At 52.2% G+C, this 23,022-nt stretch overlaps 8 protein-coding genes across 8 annotated transcripts; 4 read left to right on the top strand and 4 right to left on the bottom strand.

Moving 5' to 3' along the window:
* Window positions 1–932: 932 nt before the first annotated feature.
* On the bottom strand, window positions 933–3,320 carry AYO21_00068 (hypothetical protein; the record flags this gene model as incomplete). The annotated part of the gene is made up of 1 exon (XM_022650060.1): window positions 933–3,320. One exon carries the CDS (start codon window positions 3,318–3,320, stop codon window positions 933–935), a length of 2,388 nt encoding a protein of 795 aa, XP_022517386.1.
* A 684-nt stretch (window positions 3,321–4,004) lies between these two features.
* On the top strand, window positions 4,005–4,475 carry AYO21_00069 (hypothetical protein; the record flags this gene model as incomplete). Its single annotated transcript, XM_022650061.1, has 1 exon — window positions 4,005–4,475. The coding sequence occupies one exon, from the start codon at window positions 4,005–4,007 to the stop codon at window positions 4,473–4,475; it is 471 nt and encodes a 156-aa protein (XP_022517387.1).
* A 515-nt stretch (window positions 4,476–4,990) lies between these two features.
* Window positions 4,991–9,156, top strand: AYO21_00070 (hypothetical protein; the record flags this gene model as incomplete). Its single annotated transcript, XM_022650062.1, has 5 exons — window positions 4,991–5,229; window positions 5,281–5,584; window positions 5,641–5,698; window positions 5,782–6,038; window positions 6,088–9,156. 5 exons carry the CDS (start codon window positions 4,991–4,993, stop codon window positions 9,154–9,156), a joined length of 3,927 nt encoding a protein of 1,308 aa, XP_022517388.1.
* Window positions 9,157–9,411: 255 nt separating this feature from the next.
* On the bottom strand, window positions 9,412–10,488 carry AYO21_00071 (hypothetical protein; the record flags this gene model as incomplete). The annotated part of the gene is made up of 3 exons (XM_022650063.1): window positions 9,412–9,626; window positions 9,735–9,825; window positions 9,952–10,488. The coding sequence occupies 3 exons, from the start codon at window positions 10,486–10,488 to the stop codon at window positions 9,412–9,414; spliced, it is 843 nt and encodes a 280-aa protein (XP_022517389.1).
* Window positions 10,489–11,108: 620 nt separating this feature from the next.
* On the top strand, window positions 11,109–13,034 carry AYO21_00072 (hypothetical protein; the record flags this gene model as incomplete). Its single annotated transcript, XM_022650064.1, has 1 exon — window positions 11,109–13,034. One exon carries the CDS (start codon window positions 11,109–11,111, stop codon window positions 13,032–13,034), a length of 1,926 nt encoding a protein of 641 aa, XP_022517390.1.
* Window positions 13,035–13,299: 265 nt separating this feature from the next.
* Window positions 13,300–16,794, top strand: AYO21_00073 (hypothetical protein; the record flags this gene model as incomplete). Its single annotated transcript, XM_022650065.1, has 2 exons — window positions 13,300–13,487; window positions 13,542–16,794. The coding sequence occupies 2 exons, from the start codon at window positions 13,300–13,302 to the stop codon at window positions 16,792–16,794; spliced, it is 3,441 nt and encodes a 1,146-aa protein (XP_022517391.1).
* A 1,418-nt stretch (window positions 16,795–18,212) lies between these two features.
* Window positions 18,213–19,754, bottom strand: AYO21_00074 (eukaryotic translation initiation factor 2 subunit gamma; the record flags this gene model as incomplete). The annotated part of the gene is made up of 1 exon (XM_022650066.1): window positions 18,213–19,754. One exon carries the CDS (start codon window positions 19,752–19,754, stop codon window positions 18,213–18,215), a length of 1,542 nt encoding a protein of 513 aa, XP_022517392.1.
* A 1,936-nt stretch (window positions 19,755–21,690) lies between these two features.
* On the bottom strand, window positions 21,691–22,125 carry AYO21_00075 (hypothetical protein; the record flags this gene model as incomplete). Its single annotated transcript, XM_022650067.1, has 3 exons — window positions 21,691–21,707; window positions 21,763–21,841; window positions 21,892–22,125. 3 exons carry the CDS (start codon window positions 22,123–22,125, stop codon window positions 21,691–21,693), a joined length of 330 nt encoding a protein of 109 aa, XP_022517393.1.
* Window positions 22,126–23,022: the final 897 nt, after the last annotated feature.

The raw sequence follows: 23,022 nt of genomic DNA on the forward strand, positions 1-23,022 counted from the left end.
TCGATCCCGATTGACATGTATAGTATGTGTATGGGTAGTTGATGTTGCGAGTGAGAAACATCAAAACTTCTGTGAACCTTAGGGGAGGCTCTGGAAGCATAAGGTGAACCGAGGGTGGGCAATTCAGTCACGTGCGGAACATGGCCAAATGATTCTCGCATTATTGAGTCTACGCAGTACCTACATACTCATCAGAGGGACTCAAATGATAATCTCCCGTGTACTCTTCGCCTCCTGTTCATCCCGTCCGTCCTCACGGACTGGTCGATATACCTTTGAAGCAGATTTCCCGCTCCTTGAACTCTCGACTTGTGTGCTTGAGGGGCGGGAAACGCGGATTCAGTTCCGATGGGTCTTGGCCGTGGACGGGCCGTGTTTCAATGCCTCAGAATGGTCTTTGTGTACTCGTACGAATGCGCAATGAGGTCAGTAAGTGAACGTATGATTCAAGGTGCAGGCATAATTCGAGGCGAATCACAATCCAGATCGAGGTTCGAGGTTCGAGGTACAAGGCAGGGGGGGTATAATGCACTGTCTAGTGACTAAATACTACCCAACTACCAAAGTACCATGTATATACCGAGGTAGATTGTTTGATTGGCTGATGCCCGCCTCTCTGCCCACTCGTATTACAACGAGACGTGGGGTGAGGTTACCTGTTGAGTAGGTATATATGTTAAGACTGGTTAGTTAGGGACAGGTCGGTAGGTTGGATGATAGCTAGGCAATCAATCTCCAGGCCTCTGCAGAGAAGAGGAACGAATGAATGAGAGTGTTCCTATTCAAGTACAAGTATATCCCATCCGCTCGACGTAGCCTGCGAGCTGCCGTATGGTACGTTATTTATTACCGACAACCCGGTACTTGTGCAAATGAACGACATAAACCCGTCTGTCTATGCGTATACCTGGCAAATCTACCACTTACTCACTCTATTCAACCCAGCACAGCACAGCCCCGTCGTTGACGGCATCCCCATTCTTGACGCCCGTCATGAACTTGCCGTCCACGTTGATGGAAATGTTCGTCTCCATCTTCATGCTCTCAATCACCATGACGACCTCACCCGCCTTCACCTGATCCCCGTTGGCCTTGAGCACCGAGAGGACCTTGCACGGCATGGGAGATTTGATCACCTTCGAATTCGACAACGCCGAGGCCCCGCCAGCCCCGCCTTGTCGCTGACTCTCCATGTAGTTGAGCACGCTGTAGCATTTGTATTCGACCCAAGTCCCCAGCCCGCGGAAGTGGCACAGGACAGTCTGATAGGAGCTGGTAGACGACGCGGGGTTGGACGGTGTGTCTGTCGCGATGTGGGCGTGGATGACGGACTGGTTGATAGAGACGGCCACTGAGGCTTTTCTCCATCCATTGTCGCCACTAAGATCTTGTATGTCTTTCCACTGGGTAAATTCCACCGTGTACTGCGGAGCTTTGGCGAGCGATGGATCCCGCAGCTTGTGGCTGATGGCGTGATATTGCCGAGATATCTGGTAGGCCTCTGTGTTGTTGCGGCTTCCAGTCTCCGAAACACTGTCGTCTGCACCCGTGGGAATGGGGACTAACGTGACCTGGTACTTCGAGTGGCCTTCGCCCCGAGACTGGGACCCCCAAACTAACAGAATCGGTGCCTGAGCGGATGACGGCTCGGAAGGAACAATTATACTGGTGCTGCGATTGACGGGATCAAAGTGTTGATTCCGAAACCCGCGAGTGACATGCTTGAAAGGCCTGGCATCACCGGATGGAGATGCTCCATCTCTCAGCACGAGGCCCGGGACAAGCGAAAGCATGGATATCATGTCCTGCGCAGAGTCGGTGTAGGGATTCTTCAGCAGACTTTGCAAATGCGTCGGAATCAGCGAGGTCGTATATGCCGGATCGTGAAAGCTGTCGTGCACGAGGCAGGACTGAAGGAAAAGTTGGTTGGTTTTCACTCCTGCGCATACGGTATTTGCGAGAACCTTGACCATTTTCGAGATGGCCAGTGACCTCGTTGGTGCCCACACGACAATTTTTGCAATCATCGAATCAAAGTAGATGGATATACTGGATCCAGTTTGTACGGACGTCTCGTATCGTACATCTCTTGACGTTTGATACTGGTCTGATTCGCGCCACAATTGAATGGTGCCATTCTGTGGCATAAAGTCGCCGCTTGGGTCTTCGGCGCAGAGACGACACTCGATGGCATGGCCTTTTTGTGGAATGTTCCGTAGGATGGCGAGACTAGCGAGTGATCCGCCAGCAGCCACAAACAATTGCAATGAGACAATGTCGAGGCCTGTGACTTCTTCTGTGATGGGATGCTCGACCTGCAGGCGTGTGTTAACTTCGAGGAAATAGAAACTCCCGTCCCTGGCGTCCACGACGAACTCGACAGTTCCAGCACCCTCGTAGCCAATGAGCTCGCCGATCTGAACAGCCACTGCGCACATTTTCTGCCGCTGTTCCTGAGTCAAAAAGGGCGAAGGTGTCTCCTCGATAATCTTCTGGTGTCGTCGCTGAACAGAGCACTCTCTCTCCCACAATGAGAGGACTTTGCCATGGCTATCGCCAATAATTTGGACTTCGACATGTTTGGCCGCTTCAATGTATTTCTCCAAAATACAATCGCTGGACCCAAAAGAGCGTTGGGCCTCGGATTGAGCGCGAGCAAGCTCGCCCGCAAGTTGCGAGCGCTCTCGAACAATCCGCATCCCACGACCTCCGCCTCCCGCAGACGCTTTCAGCATCACCGGAAACCCTACATTTTCTGCTGCAGATTCCAACTCCTCGACATTCTGACTCGACCCGGTGAATCCTGGAATCAGCGGGACACTTGGCGCATGTTCCCTCAAGTAGTCCTTCGAGTTCCGCTTGTCACCTAGCGTCGACATGGCCTGAGAGCTTGGTCCAATAAAGATCAACCCCGCTTGACGTACAGCATCCGCGAAATCTTTGTTCTCGCTGAGATAGCCATAGCCCGGATGTATGGCATCAGCGCCCCTTGATCGAGCAACCTCTACCAGAAGTTGGACGTTTAAGAACGGGTTTCCGCCGGCTTGATTGATGCTTCCCAGATTGACTGCTTCATCTGCCTCAGCCACATGGCGTGAAGATGAGTCTTCCTCTGCATAGATGGCGATCGAGGTTAGATCGAGTTTCCTGCATGTCGTAATGATCCGACATGCAATTTCGCCTCTGTTTGCAATCAGCACCCTCTGGATCTTCCTTCGGCCATGGCTGCTAGGTGGTAACTGGGCGACGAAAAGGGGCGGTCGCTGCGGAGTTGCAGATGTTTCTCCTGGGTCTGGCTGGTTGTCGCGATACTGCCTCATTCTGATGGTCTGTTCGGTGGTTGGAGGATTTGAAAGATGTCACTTCAACCAGGTCTGGGACGGGGCACGCATTATAGCCGATGCACAGGACAAATTAGTAAAGCCCTCAAGCTCCGTGCCTGCCTAGACATGGTTCTAACCACACCTTTGGAGCCAAATGACCACCAGAAATTCCGCGGGGTACCCTACCGAGGCAAGTAATTTGCCGTTTTCTGGTCGACGGAGAAGGCGGGCCGTGCGGTGGCAGCCACCGGATCTGGGACTTTGCATGTTTGACCAAGCCGCCTTCGGTTGAAACGAGGCCCAGAGGCACGGAAATCTTGGCGAGGCCGGCTAATCTCCCGTCTGACACAAAACTGCAGCCAGATATCAAGTGTAGATGGAATGGACGAGCAGTGACGGTGTCCTGCGGCCCCTTCGATGCCTGCATTTCCCGGCCCAATGCTTCGCCGGATATTGATCACGTGTACGCCAAGGCCACTAACCTCTTTTGGCGCAAATATCAAAAGTGAGTCTCAAGTCATTTTTGTCAAAGACTTTGATCAGGAAAAATCATCCGGCAATTCCACAAACCATCTGAGCTAGAAAAATTCTCTAAATCGCTGTGACCCTGGATCCCGCCGCTTGTGTTTGTCAAACTCGTGATACGCACTTCCTAGAGTTCAACATCATCAGCCCGCCAAGATGTCCTTGACCAACGTTATCGACCCGGAGAATGCCCCAAACTATGAGGACATGGAGAAACAGTTCGCCGTGAGGGCAGTGCAGCATATGACGGTCTATTGGGGCATTCTCGAAAAGATACCTGGCTCAAAACTTCGCCTGACTCGACTTGACGACGAGATCCTAGAGCACTTTAAGCGTGAATTTCCGGATTTCGACCCTGCTGAGGAGATTGACGAGGATGCCATGAAGAGCAAAGAGGGCAAAGAGAAGTGGCGCAATTTTGCCCAGGTCTACGAAAAGGGCGAGAAGAAAATCGAAGACTACAACTTCGGCACCATGCTGAGGAAGAGTCCCAAAACCGAGTATGGCGAAAAGGAGACCATTTTTGTGATTCGGGTGCAATTCTATGCCATCGAAATTGCTAGAAACAGAGCTGGACTCAACGATTGGATTTATGAAAACGCACAGAAGCAAGAGAAGAAGTCATAGACAGGGAGAGGGCACGCCAACCGCAAATTGGAAACCGAGAGCAATGCCGAACCGTTCAATCAGCACGAGACTGTCTCAGACTCCTTTCAAATATGATGAACCCCAAATGTCTCAATACCTGAGCCTCCTGGGCACATTCCACAGAACAATATCAAGGATCCAAGGTGTGCCACCGACGGCCTTGGCACTCAGCATTCAATTCAAGGAATGAACAATTTTTTTCAATCATGACTTCGCATGGTTCAAGTTGTTGATTCTTGATCTTTAGTCCCACTGCAATTGGTTCGCGACATTGATACGTTGGTCCTGTCAACCATGTCTAGTCAAGCATCCACCTCCACGACATGACCACCAATGCACAGGATGAGGATCAAACTGAGTCTAACGAGGCGCTGCAGAAATATGGCTTCCTCGCTCGTTGGAGAAGCATTTTCAGATTCACTGCAACAGCACACTTGTTCGTCCTTTTGCCAGCCATCACTATTTCCGCTGCAGCAGGATGTTTGCAACCAGCAATGGCTTTCTTTTTTGGCCAATTCTTCGACACCTTTTCGGATTTTGCCGCGGGAAAGACTGATGGCTCAACCTTCATGCACCGTTCTCTGCGCAGCCTCTATGCGCTCCTTAGAGTCGCAGGTGCCACGGTCTTCTTCAAGGGCATCCTTTTTAGCCTTTGGCTGGTGTTCGGCGAGATGCAAGCCAGGAGCATTCGTGAATTGCTCTTCCAATCTTTGCTCGATCGTGAAATAGAATGGTACGAGGCGCGAACAATTGGAGTAGGGACACTCTTAACCAGGTTTCAAAGGTACGGGGCACCCAACATTGCGATGCTTGTTTCTCACGAGATCAGACAGATCAGTCAACTGCAGCTAGGAAGTTCCCAGCCTCTTGGCTTTATCATTATGTGCCTGGTTCAGGCGCTGGCTGGACTTAGCCTCGCATTGCTCACCAACTGGAAATTGGCCCTGATTGTGCTCTCGGCTATACCTGTCATCGCTGTCGGCAGCGCGCTCATTTCTCGACGTATACAAGCAAATATCGACTGCCAGAACCAGAAACTAACCACCGCAACCAGCTTAGCCAACAACTGCGTCAAAAACATTGTTACTGTGAAATGCTCCAATACTCAAACCAGGGAAAGAAACAACTACGCTTCCGCGGTCAGGGCAGCTGGCGTGTTCTCTCTGAAGCAGGCTTTCTCTACTGCCTTACAATCCGGATTCGTACGTTTCACCACGACGGCAATGTTTGTACAGGGCAAGTCTTTCGTGCCTGATCATAGAAAAAATCTCATGAATGTGTGCAGGGTTCTGGTTTGGCGGTACACAGGTTCATTCAGGTGGAACAACCGCTGGGAAAGTGGTTACTACATTCTGGGCCTGTCTTATAGCTACGAAAGCATTCGAGGACTTGCTACCACATTGCATCATTCTTCAACGGGCCAAATCTTCAGCCCTAGCGTTGGAGGCAGTGGTGGCTAAAGTCACGAGGGGGCGATCGCAACAACAAAAAGCAGGTGGAATCTCACCGCAGTTTTGCGAAGGCAATATCGAAATCCGGGCGGTACGTGTCAAAACATATTTGACAAGTCGATCGACTAATTCGTCCAAAGGTTTCCTTTGCCTATCCTTCTAGTCCCACGTCCCTTGCTCTCGACAAATGCACATTCTATTTTCCGGCTGGGAAGACAACGTTCATCGTCGGCAAGAGTGGATCTGGGAAGAGCACACTCACCAATATGCTGTTGAGGTTCTATTATCCAAAGAGTGGAGCAATCTTCATCGACGACCACGCCTTAGGAGATATTGATATTAATTGGCTGAGAAACAATGTCACCCTTGTGCAGCAAGATTGTGTGCTTTTCAATGACACGATTTTCAACAACGTTGCTCTTGGTCAACGTGATTTCGAGCGAGTTCCGGATGCGCGTGTCAGCGAATGTCTGAGGATGGCCGCATTGGAACCCACCATTGAGCGACTTCCGGAGGGTGTCCATACTATAGTTGGCACCGGCGGCTCGTCTCTCTCTGGAGGTCAAGTGCAGCGAGTTGCCATTGCGCGTGCGTGTCTACGCAACACACCGGTAATGATACTAGACGAGGCAACAAGTGCTCTCGACAATCTGAGCAAGACAACTGTCATGGAATCTCTTCGGGAGTGGCGACGTGGAAAAACGACCATCATTATCACACACGATATGAGTCAGATACAAGAAAATGATTTCGTGTACGTCCTTGAAAGCGGTCGAGTTATTCACGAAGGTCGTCGTGGGAGCCTTGCTGCTGGCTTCGAAACAAGCACTACTGATAAGGGAGTTTACGCAAAACAGCAGGTAACCGAGGAACACAACCTTTCCACGAGGTACTTGTCCTGGGGCGGTTCTACAAGCTGGTCAAATCAGTGTAGCCCTTCTGTCCCATCTCGGAAAGACTCTTTCGACTTCGACCCAGCAGAAGGAAGACAAGGTCGCACTTATGAAAATATTCAAGACGCTGGCCAAGGAGTACAACTTGGACGTAGCCTGAAGAAAGGCCTGTCTACAAGCAGTGAGGCTGCGCTGATGTTTCTCAAGCGTCAATCAATGGCTCGCGCTAAAGCTATATATGGCCTTGGTCAAACACCTACGCCTGGGTATCAAGGAGCGACTTTATCTTCATCAACGTATAACAGCCCCGAACCCATTCTCCGCAGAACCATTTTCATATCACCCGTCCCCGTGTCCACACGACCGCGGGACAAACCACTGCCTATACCACCTCTGAGGTCCGATGCTGAAAGTGGAGGGACAATTCCAGGCTACGGGACTGGCGCGCCCTTTGTTGATAGAGAAAACAAACGACTACAACCAGCAGCTTCAATCCCCACAGTTTTGCGTACAATATGGCCTTCACTCGATAATGCTCATCGAACTAAGCTGCTTCTTGGACTTCTGGCGACGCTGATCCACTCAGGAGCTCCCCCTGCATTTTCTTATGCGCTCGTGCAAATCTTCGACACCTATTACTTGCCAATAGGGTACCAGAAGAAAGCCTTGATCTACTCGATGGTCGTTCTCGGAATCGCCGTCACTGATGGGTGTGCGTGTTTCTTCATGCAATATCTTCTCGACTCGGTAAGCCAACTGTGGGTGGACACGCTCAGAATTCAGGCGTTGCAGCGCATTCTACGCCAACCTAAGGCCTGGTTCGATGAAGACCATAATAGCCCTGCAGCTCTCATGTCTTCACTCGATAAGAGTGTAGAAGAAGTCAAGGATCTCGTGGAAAGATTTGCGGCCCAGCTCCTCGTCGTTGCTGTTATGATGACTGTGGCAATGATATGGGCCATGTTTTCCTGTTGGAAGATCACACTGGTCAGTCTTGCAGCCTCTCCCGTGCTCTACGCTCTAGCAAAGTGGTTTGGGTTTGTCGCTTCTCTTTGGGAATCTCGAACAAGCGCAGCCAGCGACCGTGTCAACGAAATTTTTATCGAATCTTTTGCAGACATCAAGACAGTTCGATCGCTCACGCTGGAATCTTACTTCCACAAGAAGTATCGCAATGCAACCCAACAGACCTTTTCCATTGGTGTCCGACGAGCTTTATTCAGTGGCTTCTTCTTCGGCCTATCTGAATCCGCCATCGCTTTCTTCACACCATTGATCTTTTGGTATGGAGCTCGGCTCGCCAAAGATGGCGAATGGCCGGTGAACTCTATATTCACCGTGTTTGGTCTCCTTTTGTTTTGTACCGCCAACGCTAATGCGGTCGTTACATACATACCCCAGACGAGTTCAGCGACCGATACCGCGAGTCGCCTGATTCGACTTGCACATATGCAAGTGAACTCTCATGAAGAAGTTGGGGAGGTTCGGCTCGACAAAGACGATCCAACCACGCTCTCGGGTCCGATCCATTTCATCAACCTGACATTCTTTTACCCGACCCGTCCAGAGGCAGCGGCCCTTCGGAGACTCAATCTCACCATTCCATCTGGCAAAACCACCGCGATCGTAGGATCCTCGGGCTCTGGAAAGTCGACTATCACATCTCTCCTGCTGGGCCTCTACCCCCCGACGGCTGATCATCTCGCCCTGTCCCCTTCCAACCCCTGGGACGGTCCAGCATCTCTCACACTGTCCGGTCGTGACATTCGAACACTTGACCTCTCCTGCCTCCGCTCCCTGATCGCCACCGTCCCACAGCACCCAGTGCTCCTCCCGACCACGGTGCGCGAGAACATTTCATACGGCCTCCCCCCGGAATCTCCGTGGACGTTGGCAACGCGGGTCGAATCTGCCGCGCGCGCCGTGGGGATCCACGAGTTCATCCAGTCGCTCCCGCAGGGCTACGCCACCATCGTTGGCGACGGCGGCCTCGGCGTCTCCGGCGGCCAGGCACAACGCATCGTCATCGCCCGCGCGCTGATGCGCGATCCCAAGATCCTCATCCTCGACGAAGCGACCAGCGCGCTGGACCGCGAAAGCGCGGACACCATGCAAAGGACTATCGCCCGGTTGGTTAGACAGAAGCAGGGCAAACTGACGGTTATCATGGTCACACACGCGAGGGAGATGATGGCGGTGGCGGACCTCGTCGTGGTCATGGAGGCGGGGAGGGTGGCTGAACAGGGCGCCTTTGCCGAGTTGGTCGCGAAGCAAGGAACGTTGTGGGCGTTGTTGAATGCTAGGGATGATCAATGATCAGAGAGTCTAGAACCGCTTGAAGCACAGGCGCACGGGACGGAAAATCGTCTGCTCTGTCCTTGCTTTCTCTCAAAGAAACACGGAGGACTGCGCTGGATTTGTCACTGGTTTTGCCCTTTTCAGAATCCAAATTTGCAAATTATCCAAAATCTGTCCTCGAAATCGGTGTCAATATTTCTCATCTACAATCACTACATCTCTTATCATCTGATTATAAACCCCTCCACCTTGGCCGTAGAACGACGCATCCAGTCACTGACTACCCTCTACCCTGTTCTCTTCAATCCACGTTCTGACGGCCGTCCAGTTCTTGCACGTATGTACAGCGCTCTGTAATCCGCCCCCACCATCGGCCACCGTCTTCTGATGGCCCACGTAGTGGTGCGGGCTCTGTGGAGACGACACCACGCCGCCGTCGCGGGTGGGTTCCAGCGTCGTGTCCGCGGTGCAGAGGAGGGCTTGTCGGACTATTCGTTGGAGAGGACAGAGTTGAGTAAATTTACCAGAAAAAGGAAGAGTTGTCAAGTGGAGGAAACAAGGAACGGGGGAGCGGGGAGAGAAAACATTATTCTTACCGTGGTCGAGACAGTGAAAGACGTGGGCTTTCTCGTGCACGTGAGGGTGTTCTTCGTGGTCGTAGTCGATCAGGATCTGGCGGATGAATGCCTAGACGGGAAGAGCGCTCGTGGTCAGTGAATGAATCCAGACAACTTCAGTGAGAACGACTCGGTTCCATGCAATCGAACAGTCCAGTGTTTGAGCACGGGAAGATGTCGGGGCGGGGGGACTTACCAGACACTCCAACTGTCTCACGACAGCAACGTCGTATATCTCGGTATCAGAAACCGGGTGTCCGTCTCCATCAACGGCAGCGGCGCTCAATGGCAGGCCGTACCTCCTCGGGTGCTGGACGGATATCCTCCCGTCGCCCTTTGGGAACATGCGGAGCCACGCACGATCGCCCTTGGCCCCCTGAAGCTGGAACTCATACCTGTCCGCAAACACTGATGGGAGCTCGCCAAACGATGGAGCGAACATCTTGATTCTAAAAGTCGCAGGTGCGGCGCCGTTGGTCTTCCAGTATGCAGACGGCCCTGTTGGGAATGTAGGTGCGAGCTTGTGCCGATAGCTGAAGAGAGTGAATGAGAGGGCAGCCGTCACGAGGAGGACGCCGAAGAGAGCCTTCAAGGGGTTTCGCCTAGATGTAGAGCTTTCCGCGGGTACAGGCGCTCCGGTGTATTCCCCACGAGGCGACTTGGGGGTCCGCGGAACGACCAGTGCGTTCTTCTCGCCTCGGTAAGGTGAGCGAAATCGGAGAGTGGAAGGCATGTCTTGGTGTTACCATACAACGGCCCTGGAACCACTGCACGCTGCGATAACAGAGATATATGAGATTTAGCCAGTCAATCATTGACATCAAGTCCAACATTGACAGCCAGTAAGACCCGCATTAGGCCATCGGTCCCCAAAGAGGTGGACAAAGAAACAAAGAACGGTGTGACAACCATCTTGTCGAGTTAGTTGAAAGCGTCCACAAAGCCAAAACCCTTTCGCATCTCTCTGCCATAGCCATAGATGGCAGGGCAGTTTAGCACAAAATGTCATGGCAACGAGTCGATTGACATTCGAGGCTCGTTCTTTGGTAGTCATGGGCTACCTAGCTGCGTCGTATGGAGAGAATTTCTGATGGCGTGCAGACTTTGCTGACCTCAAGGGGACCTCTACACAGCGCCACATAGTTGCAGCAGTGAGTTGTAGAGGTAGCCAAGTAGTACGAGGTAGTAGTGCACGAACTCGATAATATAGAAAGCCAAAGGCTTCGCTGAGGGTTAATAGGAGGAAGAACAACCAATCACAGCGGGTCCATCAGGGTCCAAGCCTCATTTGGTCTTAGCGCGAGTAACTTCCCGAAGTTTATCCGATCCCCATGTTTTTCTTTCGTTTTCGACATGCGCGAATCTCTCAGCCTCGCACTTCAGACCCAGCGACATATCAAAGTTCCGCCCGCCCAGGAGCAAATCATGGCAGACACTCAGTCCCGCAAACGCTCGAGATCTGCGGGCGGTGCGAATTCGGACAGTGAGTCTTCCGACGATGACTTTGGGCCAGCTTTGCCCTCTTCGGTGCCTCCGAAAAAGAAACGCAAGCTCCCGTATGAATCCCTCTACGTGGATGCCTTGCCCAAAGCGCTGAGGTATTCCAAGTCATTGATGCACAAGGATCAGTTGCTGGCCGTGACGATCGCCCCGTCGCCCGCTGATTTTGTCATCACCACCTCGGTCGACGGCGTGGTCAAATTCTGGAAGAAAGTCGCTGTCGGGATCGAGTTCGCCAAAGAGTACCGCGCACATGAAGGACCCATAGTGAGCTCCTCGGTCAGTGTTGACGGAAGTTTCTTCGCCACTGCTGGCGACGAGGAAGACGGCACGATCAAGATTTTCGATGTCATCACTTTCGATCTGCTGTCCATTTTGAACCTCGAGAGCCCGGCTTCTTGTATATGTTGGGTCCATCGGAGGGGAGCTTCGCCAATATTAGCTGTCGCTCGCGGCAAAGAGATCTACGTTTACGACGACCCTGGCAACTCGCAAACCCCGGTGCAAACTTTGTCTTCTCTTCACAGAGCCCCGGTGGTGGCCATGGCCTACAACCCCGCCTTTAACTGCGTTGTCTCGGCCGACTCAACCGGCATGATTGAGTATTGGCAACCAGGTGACAACTACGAAAAGCCGGACAGCGTTTTCAAGATGAAGTCTACGACGAATCTGTTTGATTTCAGAAAGGCAAAATCGGCCCCTTGCTGTATCACAATATCACCTTCAGGTCACCAGTTTGCTACCATATCATTTCCGGACAGGAAGATTCGAATCTTCGACTTTGCCTCCGGCAAGCTCTACCGGTCATATGATGAGTCGCTAGAGACAATAACATCGATGCAACAAGCAGGGACGGCGCTTCAGAAGCTCGACGAGGTCGAATTCGGAAGAAGGATGGCTGTTGAGCGCGAACTCGATAACCCGACTGTCAGATCCAGAATCAACATTGTCTTTGATGAGTCAGGCCATTTCGTCGCATATGGGTCACTCCTTGGCATCAAGGTGATCAATACCCTAACCAATCGAGTGATGAAAGCGTATGGCAAGGATGAACCATTCCGAGCTCTGAACGTGGCTCTATATCAGGGAGCGCCCCAAAAGAAAGAAGTGGTGACGGTGTCGATGGCGGCCAGTGCCAACCCTCTGCTCAACGAAGCCGAGGCTCGAGACCCGATGTTGTTTGCAACTGCATATGGCAAAGTTCGGTTTTACATGTTCACAAACGACGAAGAGATTAGCAAGTCGACCCGCGATGTGCAGAATGAGAAGCCTCGAGTCATTTCAGGAAAGAAAAAGGAAGAGAAGAAGGCCCAGTCGGGCACCTCTGCCGTCCTGCATACCACATATGGCGACATCCACATCAGATTGTTTCCGGACAAGGCACCAAAGGCCGTGGAAAACTTTGTCACCCACGCAAGGAACGGCTACTACAACAACACAATCTTCCACCGCGTGATCAGAAAGTTCATGATCCAAGGCGGAGATCCTTTGGGCGATGGCACTGGCGGTGAGAGCATTTGGGGGAAAGAATTTGAGGATGAATTCTCCGATCTTAAGCACGACAAGCCGTATACCGTGAGCATGGCCAATGCTGGGCCAAATACAAACGGGTCGCAATTCTTCATCACCACGGAGAAAACACCTTGGCTGGACAAAAAGCACACCATCTTTGGACGTGCGTACAAGGGGCTGGAAGTGATTCACCAAATTGAAAATACAAAGGTGCGAAAGGAGAAGCCGGAGGAGGACATAAAGATAGTTAATATTTCGATCAGTTGAAGGCGGCAGTGAATCCCATGTGAAGTCACAGTGAATTTAATCTTTGGCTTCACCAGATACGTAGCAGAAGAAGGACGATAGTCAGTGAATTTGCCCGGGGAAAGTCGTGGGATTCCTGTCGCGTAGATTCTTCATGGCGCGATTCACGCTTCGTTTTCTCCGCATTTTCATTTCTCTCCTCACCGCGCAGCGCGAAACATTTTATTTTTCCCACCAGCATCTTTTCACTTCCTCACATGCGCCCGGACAGGCCATTGTCGCTGTTATGGTTAAGTTGCGCGTTGCCGCGAGGATCTTCTCGGAGGACAACTACCTCCAGAGTCTTCAGGGATCCGCCACGTCACCCGTCAAAGGTGAGAAGCGGCTGGTGGTGGTTGTGCGAGATCCATACAAATGGCAGATTGGAACTCTAGCTCTCGAGGTGCAGAGAGCATACCGAAGCTGCTACCAAGTGTGAGTGTCCTAACTGCTGTGCTGTTTCCAGACAGCTTCTGACCGTAGGCGCAGTGAGCTCCCGACCATCAAGTACCTCAAGGACAACGAAGACGACTGCGACCTGGACCCGCGAGCCTATGTGTCGGATCTCCTTCTCGACGAAGGCCGGGCCCAAATCGATGCTTCTGACCAGCGCGTCACGATCAAGGTCATCTTGGAGCAAGGGCTGGCTCTACGACAAGGATCTGTCGCGATCGGTAGCCAGTTGGACGACCCCCGCTACCAAGACCAACTCGAGAAGAGTTCGCGGCCCCCCGTTCCCACCTTCCCTGCTCAGCCGTCGTCATTAGGCAAACGCTCATTTCCCGTCGGCGACGAGTACGGTTTGACAGCCTCTGCGAACAAGAGGCCCCGACAAGTTGAGATACCAGAGACACAAAGACAAGATCAAATTCCAGTGTCTTCAATTGAACACGAGGACGTTCACGGTTCAATCGAGCTAGTGGAAGGCACACAGTTTACCAACCCGGAGCAAGATTCGGAAGGACGGCAGAATCTCGTCCAGCTCAAGCAAGAGTCCCCCGAACTGCGGAGGATGCTACAGAATGTCACTCCCGCGACTCTCGACGAGCTTGAGGAGTTGACAGAATGCCCTCCAACTTTTGGCACCAACAAGAGACCGAGGGTTGGTTCGACGTATGCCAACAACTCGCGTGCCTCGCATCAGCCGAACGGTCTCCTGCCGTCTACCAATTCCCTCGGGCGGCTGCAGAAGCGCTCGCAAGGACCGATTACACCTCCCTCAGAGACATCGAGAAGGCTCTCTAACTCCGTGACCCACCAGTCTCGACGCTCGGAAGAGGCCGCAAAATCTACCGCTCAGTCGGGATCGGCATCGACATCGGCTAGCAAATTCAAGAGGCGTGACATCTACGACTACCCAGAATCGGAGATTGATGATTCCCAAATGTCCCCGCGGTCGCGACAGGCGCAACTAAGTAATCGAAAGTCAATGAACAATTTATCGCATATTGCGAATCTACAATCCCCTCGTGAACCCGAGGAAACCGATTTTGGATTCACCATCAGCCAAGCCATCGAAGCTCTGGAGACAGAGTCCGTATTTGACGACAGCCACCCACTCGTTGAATCCTTGCCAGCGCCTGATCTCAATTTTGACAAGACGAACTCGGGTTCAGCCGATGAAATTGAAAACAGTATCTATGAGGACGCCGAGATGGGAGATGTTGATCGGTCAGGTCTGATAGATATGAGTATACCCAAAGGAACAGAGGTCAACGGAGTTACAGAGGCCGAGCATCTGGATGGAGAAGATAAAGAAAACGAGGCATCGCTTGCGATATCTGCCATACCCCACAAAGATGCCGCAAAGGCTACACATACTGAAAATGTTACGTTAGGCACACAGGATAATGCTAAAGAGGGCAAACCCATCGGCTCGTCAAAGGATGATCAGGCACATGAGAGCCGACCCAACGCGAAGAGGGTTCGAAAACGAAAGTCAGACCCCTTCAGCACGGATACCAGCAAGCAAGGGTCTACACAGAGACTCGACCACTCCGGCCAGGCTGATGCAGACAAAAGGGCCAAGAAGGCCTCAAATACTGTCAAGAAACCCAAGGCATCGCAGAAGACGTCCACTCTCGACAGTCCAGGAGAGCAGCTGTCCCAGGATCTTCGGGAGTCGGCAGGGAACCAACGGCACATGGAGGCCGTGAACAAGAGACTCGCGGCACAGCAGAGAAGTGCGCTGGCAACACCCGCGAAAAAGAATAAGGTCCAGAAACCAGGGAACAACGCAGAGGGGACTGGTTCTGTGTTGTCGCGTGCTACAGGGGCTAACAAAGATGTGGTGTCCACGACAACACCTGCGCGGGCGAAGAATAAAAAGTTGTCGGAAAAGCCAACAGTGGCCACAACAACCCCAGAGATGGCTGTATCTCGCTCCTCTCCGACTGTCGTTTTTCATACTTCACAGTCAAGCCGTGACACGGCCGATTTATCGAAGACACCACTTCCGAATTGGGGTTCTGAGCCTGCGGCGGCTAACAAGCGCGGTTCTTCAGTCACAGACAAGGTGAGTGGAGTCAAGGACGATAAAGAAGCCGACTCCAAGACCTCGTCGTTTGGTTTGGGCTTGACTCCAGAAGAGATCAGGATTCTGGAAAGCCGTAAAGGCATGACCAAAGAGCAATATGAAGCGGATAAGAAGCGGCGACAGTTGGAGGCGAAAAAGACCGCCGAAGGCCAAAGAAAGCAAGGCGCTGCCACAAAGAAGAAAGCTACCACGGACAAGCCGTCGGTGGACAAAAACGCAGGGCCGCAGAGATCCAAGACTCCCGAGCCAAAGCCTGCTGTCACTCTGGCGAACACTAAGACGTCTAAAAGTCTTTCTTTCCAAGAAGATTCACCTGGCCCTGCTGACAAGGTAACACGACCTGACTCGGCGAAAGACAGCGAAAAGGAAAAAGCGTCGAGCCCAGGTAAAGCAGCGTCTGTCCGACGTGAGTCCTCCAGCACGAGCTTCTCAAAGTCGCAAAGCACCGAACCCAAAGTGCCGCCCAAAACGCCCGCCAAAGCATCCACAAAAAGCCCTTCCGTACAATCGTCCACCATCAGCGAGACACCCAAGCCGAGTGCTGGCGCACAATCGTCTGAGAAAGCCAAGAGCTCTGTGACAGGGAGATCCACCACCCCGGCGCCAGCCGCAAAGAGTGAGTCGAAGATAGGAAAGACACCTGCCAAAACGCCTCAAACGAAAAAGCCGACACTCGGGACAGCTAAGCGCCTGGTCGACCTGCACGAGGTGGTCCGGGGTGCGAGCAAAGCGAGCAAGGCTGCAGCGGAAAGCGTCCTTTCTCGTGTAAATGCGGCCAAACAGAAACAGAAGCCGATGACCTTCACCCTCGGTGATGACGATGACGATGACGATGACGACGAAAGCGACGACGAAAGCGAAGAGGAGGAGGCTGAGAAGGTCAAGGTCGTTGTGCCTCCCCGCAAGACGGGTCAAGACGAGGGCAAGAGCAAGAGCCAGAGCCAGATCAATAACAACAACAAGAAGCAGAACATCAGCAGCAGCAGCACTTCCGATGACGACTCATCGACCACATCAACCTCCTCGCCGTCATCAGAGGAAGCGGGAAAGAACAGAATCACCAACCCCAAACCGAGTCAAGCAAAGGGGAACGTGTCCGGTCGAGCTGGTCGTGCCAGTAACCGGAACAGGACCGCTGCATCCGATGATGACGATAGCCAAAGTCACAGCGAGGAAGACAGTGCCGACGACGACAGCGAGTCGTAAGACTTCGCCCATCAACCGGTGGTGGTAGTGGTAATGCTATACGACTTTGCTGGGTTTCAAACGAGAGGGTTGATTCCTAGTCGAGCTATCGGATTTTCTGGGATATTGGACTAGGACCTGGCAACTGGAACCGGAATGGGGACACATGATTTCTTGGTTTGGTGTTTCTTGGACAGTCTCACGTTGCGTACCTCGTACAGTGAGTGGGTGGTTGGGATACCATGGCTCGATGGATGGATGGACGAACAGACTCGGCGCCCGTTGCCAGCAGAACCAAGTCCGTAGGCAAGTACAGTATGTACGAGGTATATAGATACCTACCTGGCACCTGGATAGTTAAGGTAAGGTAGTCGAGCTTGCTTGGTTGGTCGGTTGGTGACTTGCGGTATCAAAAGTTCTAGTTCCATGCCACATCTACATACCTACATACCTACCACTACTGTAATTTTCCATCAACCTACATATACCCCTGCGATAGCGATGGCAATAGGGATGGCGATTCTGCTGTACTGTACTGTACTGTACTGTGTTTGCCCAGGAACCCACTTCCCAATGAAATCAATACGCAGTAACGCACGCACGCACATGATACTCAGGTAATACTGTATTTGCACTTCGCATCTATCTCCGCGTAGAAGTAAGTCGAGGTCGACCCAAGGCTTTTTTGCTCGCGAGGATCCTAGGTATCCGCTTCTCCTCGAAAGGATCTCACGAATCTTGAATAATCGCAATCGCTCCTGGTCCCCAGATCTCCCCGGTCATCATCACCAATCGTGTCCGGCGCGATTCGTAATCCCAGGCTCCTTTCTCAACCGCGCTTCTCTCCCGATCACCCTGATGGCCCTCGAATTCTCTGCCAATGGCACTCATTGTGTGGGTTGTCTCGACATATCCCTCGACGTTCGGATCTGCAACTCCATCATTTGCCACCCACACGGCTGCCAAGGGCCGGCCGGTGCCGAGACTGGATACATTCATACTTCGGCGAAAGAAAAGTCGTCATGACTGGATTTGTGTCTTTTGTTCTCTTCAATAATCTCTTCGTTGCAAGGGTCTTGTCTTCGTATCGTGTCCGTCATTGGTTTCTCCCCTTTCCTCAATCACCTGTGGCTTCATCCTACGGAACATCTGGCTCCCAACCGGTGGCAAGAGATGAGTGTGCAACGACGCCAAAGACATGTCTCCCCCCTCTCGCCAGGCGTGTCGCTTGAGCTTCATCAATATTCCGTAGCTGTCGTGCCAAGTCAAATTTCATTTCGTCCAGCCGCGGACTCCGTCCTCGATGGCAGTCTGGTTGTTACCCTCCAGTTTCAAGGGTCCCTCATCTGTTCCGAGACCTCCCCCTCTTTCTCCGTCCTAAGCATTCTCTGCTCAGCTCCACCCCTCGCGTAGCGACAGACTCATCTCAAAGTCCCGTCCTAGGAAGACTCTGGTTCGATGGTATTGCCGGCCACAATGTTTGCCCACCCAATCAATCGCCAGTGCTTCTCGATTCTTCTACTCAGTGCAATCTTCTCGCCAATCGCCGTACAGGCTGGGTTAGTCAAGGTCAGTTTGGCTGCATCAGCCTTGACACCCATAACTTTAGCGCCCGTCGCTGTAGACCCAATGTTCACCATCAACACTTCGTTCTTTGCGAGTTTGGCCACTTTGGCTTGTTTGCCGTCTGCAGTCTTGACGCCCAACAGACGCCGGAGCAAGAAGTAGTTAACCTCAAGTTCCATGTAGATTTCCGGGAGCTGGCCCTTTAGACCCAAGACGTGGCCGACGAGACGGTCTGCTCTGCAAAGTGTTGGGTCCACACGTGTGCCCACGCCGATCAGACCTCCAGGCACGGCAAATTTCAGATCGTTGTGTTCGGCGAACAAGCTCACCACACGGGACATGATTGGGCGGCAGACAGTCTGACCGGTTGCGTCTTTCGTGATGATACCTGGGCGGATTTCGATTTCGTCACCGAGCTTGAGGACGCCAGTGAGGATAGAACCACCTGCGACACCACCCTTGAGATCCTCAATTTCTGCGCCAGGCTTGTTCACGTCAAACGATCGAATGACGATCATATGTGGTGCTGCGCTGAAGTTCCGCACCGGAACAGGGATTTTGGTGACCAGGTATTCGTTGATTGCATCAATGTTGTACTTCAGCTGGGCAGAGATGGGGATGATCGGGGACCCATCTGCGACGGTGCCCTTAATGAACTTCAGAATCGACTCATAATGTGCCTGTGCGCCTTCTTCTCGCATGAGGTCGACCTTGTTCTGTAGGATGATAATATGGTTGAGCTTCATGATCTCGATGGCTGCAAGATGTTCCGAAGTCTGTGGCTGGGGGCAGCTTTCATTCCCTGCTATCAGAAGCAATGCGGCGTCCATGACGGCGGCGCCAGACAACATGGTACTCATCAGAATATCGTGACCAGGGCAATCGACAAACGACACATGACGCAGAAGTCGGTACGTGCCGCCACATCCTTCTCTTTCACAAGGAGGGTCGACCTCCTTTTCCGATTTGTAGGATTTGTAGCATGTAGGTCTGGGACACTCGGGGTTGTCGCACTTGTAGATTTTGGCGTTGGCATATCCCAACTTGATGGTAATGTTCCGTTCTAATTCATTTTTAAATCGGACAGTTTGCACGCCTGAGATGGCCTTGACGACGGTCGATTTGCCGTGAGCCACATGACCTATGGTGCCGATATTGATTGTAGCTTGTCTTGCGATGATCTCGGGTGATAGAGGAGTCAGTTTCGAGACATCGAGGTCTTTCGGGTCGGGTTGTTCAGGCAGAACCGGTCTAGGGACCTGCGCTTCGGGGATGGTTGCTGAGGTGCCCTTTTTGAGGGCGGACTTGGGTGGCTGGTTGGTTTCCTCGATATCATCAACATCGTTCTCGTCGCCGGGGGGTGTGCCGGGTTGAGAAAACTCGTCATCGGACGGCAAATCACCGTTGGTAGCCATGATTGTGGGTGGGTATGAGAACGGTGCAGACTTCTGAATTTCCGGTCAGTACTTTGAACCTGCTCAACACAAAGCCGTGGTAGATGCCGGCACTATCGGAGAATCCTCTACGTTTGCAGGATATATCTGGCGGCGAATGAGTATGACTCAGTTGATATTGCGGGGTGAATGCGAGGGACGAAATACTAAGACAAAATTCAGTTCATGATGCCAAGAGTTTGGAAACTACTCGCGACTCACTCTTCCCTCTTCAGGGCGAGGGTGACGCCGCCCTGTAAACGACAACATACGCTAACCTGATGTAGTCATTTCCGCCGCCCTTACTCAGTCCGCAAACCACCTCCTGCATCCCGCCTCAATATTGCGGATCAAGACGAAGACAACCGAGTAAAGCAGAAGGACGAGTAACTCGATGGCGCAACAACTTCCTGATTTCGACAATTCCTGGCTAGCAACGTCAGTATGTTGGTGCTGCCTTGCCTTCTGACTCTTAAAGACCCAACCATACTCACGGGAACTCCAGAAAGCCCAGAGTCAGAAATCGGTTCAGCCGCACCCAACAACTATCGTGGAATGTCTTTTTCGGCCACGGTCGTAATTGTTCCGCTGCAATCAAAATCGAATGGCACCAGTTGAGCGTGTTCCACGATGAAGGATTCTGCAGGTTTACAAATCTCGACCTATAGCTCACGCTACAACGTCCGCACCCGGCCTGACCTCGTTGCTGGCTACGTTGGCCTTCTTCATACGGCAGCTTTGAAGGATCTTTACGTTTCTCCAGCATGGTAGAATGTAGCCGATACTTACCTAAAGAACAAGAAGTGCAAAGGGGAATATCGGCTCCGCAGCACAAGTCTTTCAACGCATTAAAGAGCGTGAGGCAGCGGAAAGGTATGGCGAGGCTAGTCCCCAAAGACCCATTGGACAGCGAAGGACCATTCCGCACACTCTATTATGAAAATAATAAAGGGGGCTCATAAGTTTCCTGTAAAGCTCGTTCTTGGCCCGTTGGAGAAGGAAAATGCAGTTGAGGCCTGGAACCGCGCTTGGAGTCTCCTCGAAAACTACCAGTGGGAGCTGTCAAGAGATAAGGGAAGTAAGAGCTCCTTTACCCGACGCAATCGCAAAACCTCGTCGAGAAGATAGTCGCCGCAATGCCTCCAGGTTGTGGTCAAGATATTGTAAATTCACGTCGAGCTCACCTGGACACTCACCCGACCTGCGCCGCTTTTAAACAGCGCTCACCTCCCTCTCACCTCTCTCACCTTCACTCACCTTCACTCACCTCGCTCGCACAGAATTCTCCGCCTCCCTTCGAGAATGTATCTCGACGCTCTCGCCCGACAGATATCCTGTGTCGACGGCGGCGCAGAGTCTCTCCATTCAGAGTCCTGGACATGGCCGCCGTCGCCCTTCCTTGTCCTTCTACTTCGACCTGACGTTTCGCTCAGAGGGCTATAAATATGGCCAACTGGAAAAGATCTCTCAGTCTAGGGTTACCCGCCGAGTTGAATAAGTGATTATAGACAGGTACAACAACCAGCCGAAAGGGCTCGTATGCCGGCGCCGTCTGGGTCTGTCCCCGGTAAGGGCAAACGCCCTGCGAAGAGGTGGCAGCGACAGGTGCATTGAAACCATTTACGCACACTATTTATAGTTTCCTTGTAAAAATGATCAAACCAGAAGCCCCTCCATTCTGGACATGGCTTCGTTAAAGTGCTTGAAAGGTCGACAATCTTTGATCCTCTATAGTTCTCGGTTCGAATGTCCCGGGGATATATTTGTGCTCGCTTGGGGATTTCGAAATTCTTATAGATTGTCTCGATGTGTGATCGGTTTGTTGGCTGAGGTAAAGCCTCTTTGACGACCACCCATCGGCTCAAGTTACGGGTGTCCACAACATCGCCGAGCGCCTTAAATTGGGCATCTGTTAGTTTCATCCATCCATAGCACCTGACAGCCCATGTTCCATTTTCGCGACGTGAATCCAGTCTGGCAGAGGCCCTACACTCGCACGCAAGCGGTGTGATGTATATGGCGTCATGGTTCGAGTAGAAGACGGGGCCGGGTTGCTTCCACTCCTTAAACTAGGCCACATTTAGATAAAGGAGTAATCAGCGAAATCATATATACTTACGATTTTCAGGGCATAATTAGCTCCTTCGATATCGGCCGAAACCACGACGCCGTGTTCTCCATGACCAAGCCGACGGAGGTTTTGAATGGTTTCTTGGTCGTGGATGAAGCGCCGTAGTTTTGGTTCATCATCTTCCGTCGTCTGATTCGAGTCGCACAGCGGCTCGCTCGAGAGGTATATGCCAATGATGTCATCTCCCATCAGCTCAGCATATCTTCCAAGGCGCTTGCCCATCTCTTATCCAGGCCTTCTCATGACGTCCACTACGAGACTGGTTCAACCGGGATTTTCAACCTCGAAGGGGGAATCGCTCTACGGGAACGTAGACGATAGGAGGAAATCGACGAGAGAGGATGCTGAGGGGGTTAATCCAGGAAACTTCGACGAGCGAAGCGTTTGACGAGGAGTTCTGGTGTGATATATGCAGGCATGTGCAGCGCAGTTAGATCGGGGATATTACTAGAATACTGCGGACTCGTAGCTGGAGGGGAAGTCGACGCTCAAGAGACCGGGCTATTCAGGCGTCTCGTGAAATCCTCCGACGCGATCTGGAGAGGCTGCGGCGAGCGAAGGCAGCGAGGAGGGTCCCTTCTCGGTATATTTCTTTTGGTGCTGCAAGAAAGTCAAGGGTGGTGTCGTCCTCTCAGGACTTGAAATGTGGAACATATGCCGCTTTTGAACACACCTGAGCGAGCCAATGACATGATTGGGCCCGTCCACGGCTGTGGTGGCAGACTTGGCGATGCACCCGGGGCGGGCTTCCAGGCCCCCGAGGGGTGAGTGACAGTGGCCAGGGGTGAGCACAGGGCGGCATCACCCTAGTCTGGAAACGGGGTGAGCTGGCCGTCGATTTACCTCGTCTGGGCATGCGAGGCTGCTATGGGAATTTTGTCTAGAACGGTATGGATAACGCAGGGCTTCGAGGTACATTGGAAGTTCAGGAAACATATCTGAGAGAGCTAGTGTCCACAGTATGATCATCAAGAGACTGTCAAGCGACAAGACGTTAACCATGAAGAAAGAACCCAAGCATTATTATAGTGTCATGAGAGGTGACGGCTAGAGGCCGCATTTTCGAGCGGACAACGATTTTGGTATATTATTCGCAAATGCTGGTACGAACAAGGCATA

This window comes from Fonsecaea monophora, assembly GCF_001642475.1.
Source record: "Fonsecaea monophora strain CBS 269.37 chromosome Unknown Scaff1, whole genome shotgun sequence".
Lineage (NCBI taxonomy): Eukaryota > Fungi > Ascomycota > Eurotiomycetes > Chaetothyriales > Herpotrichiellaceae > Fonsecaea > Fonsecaea monophora.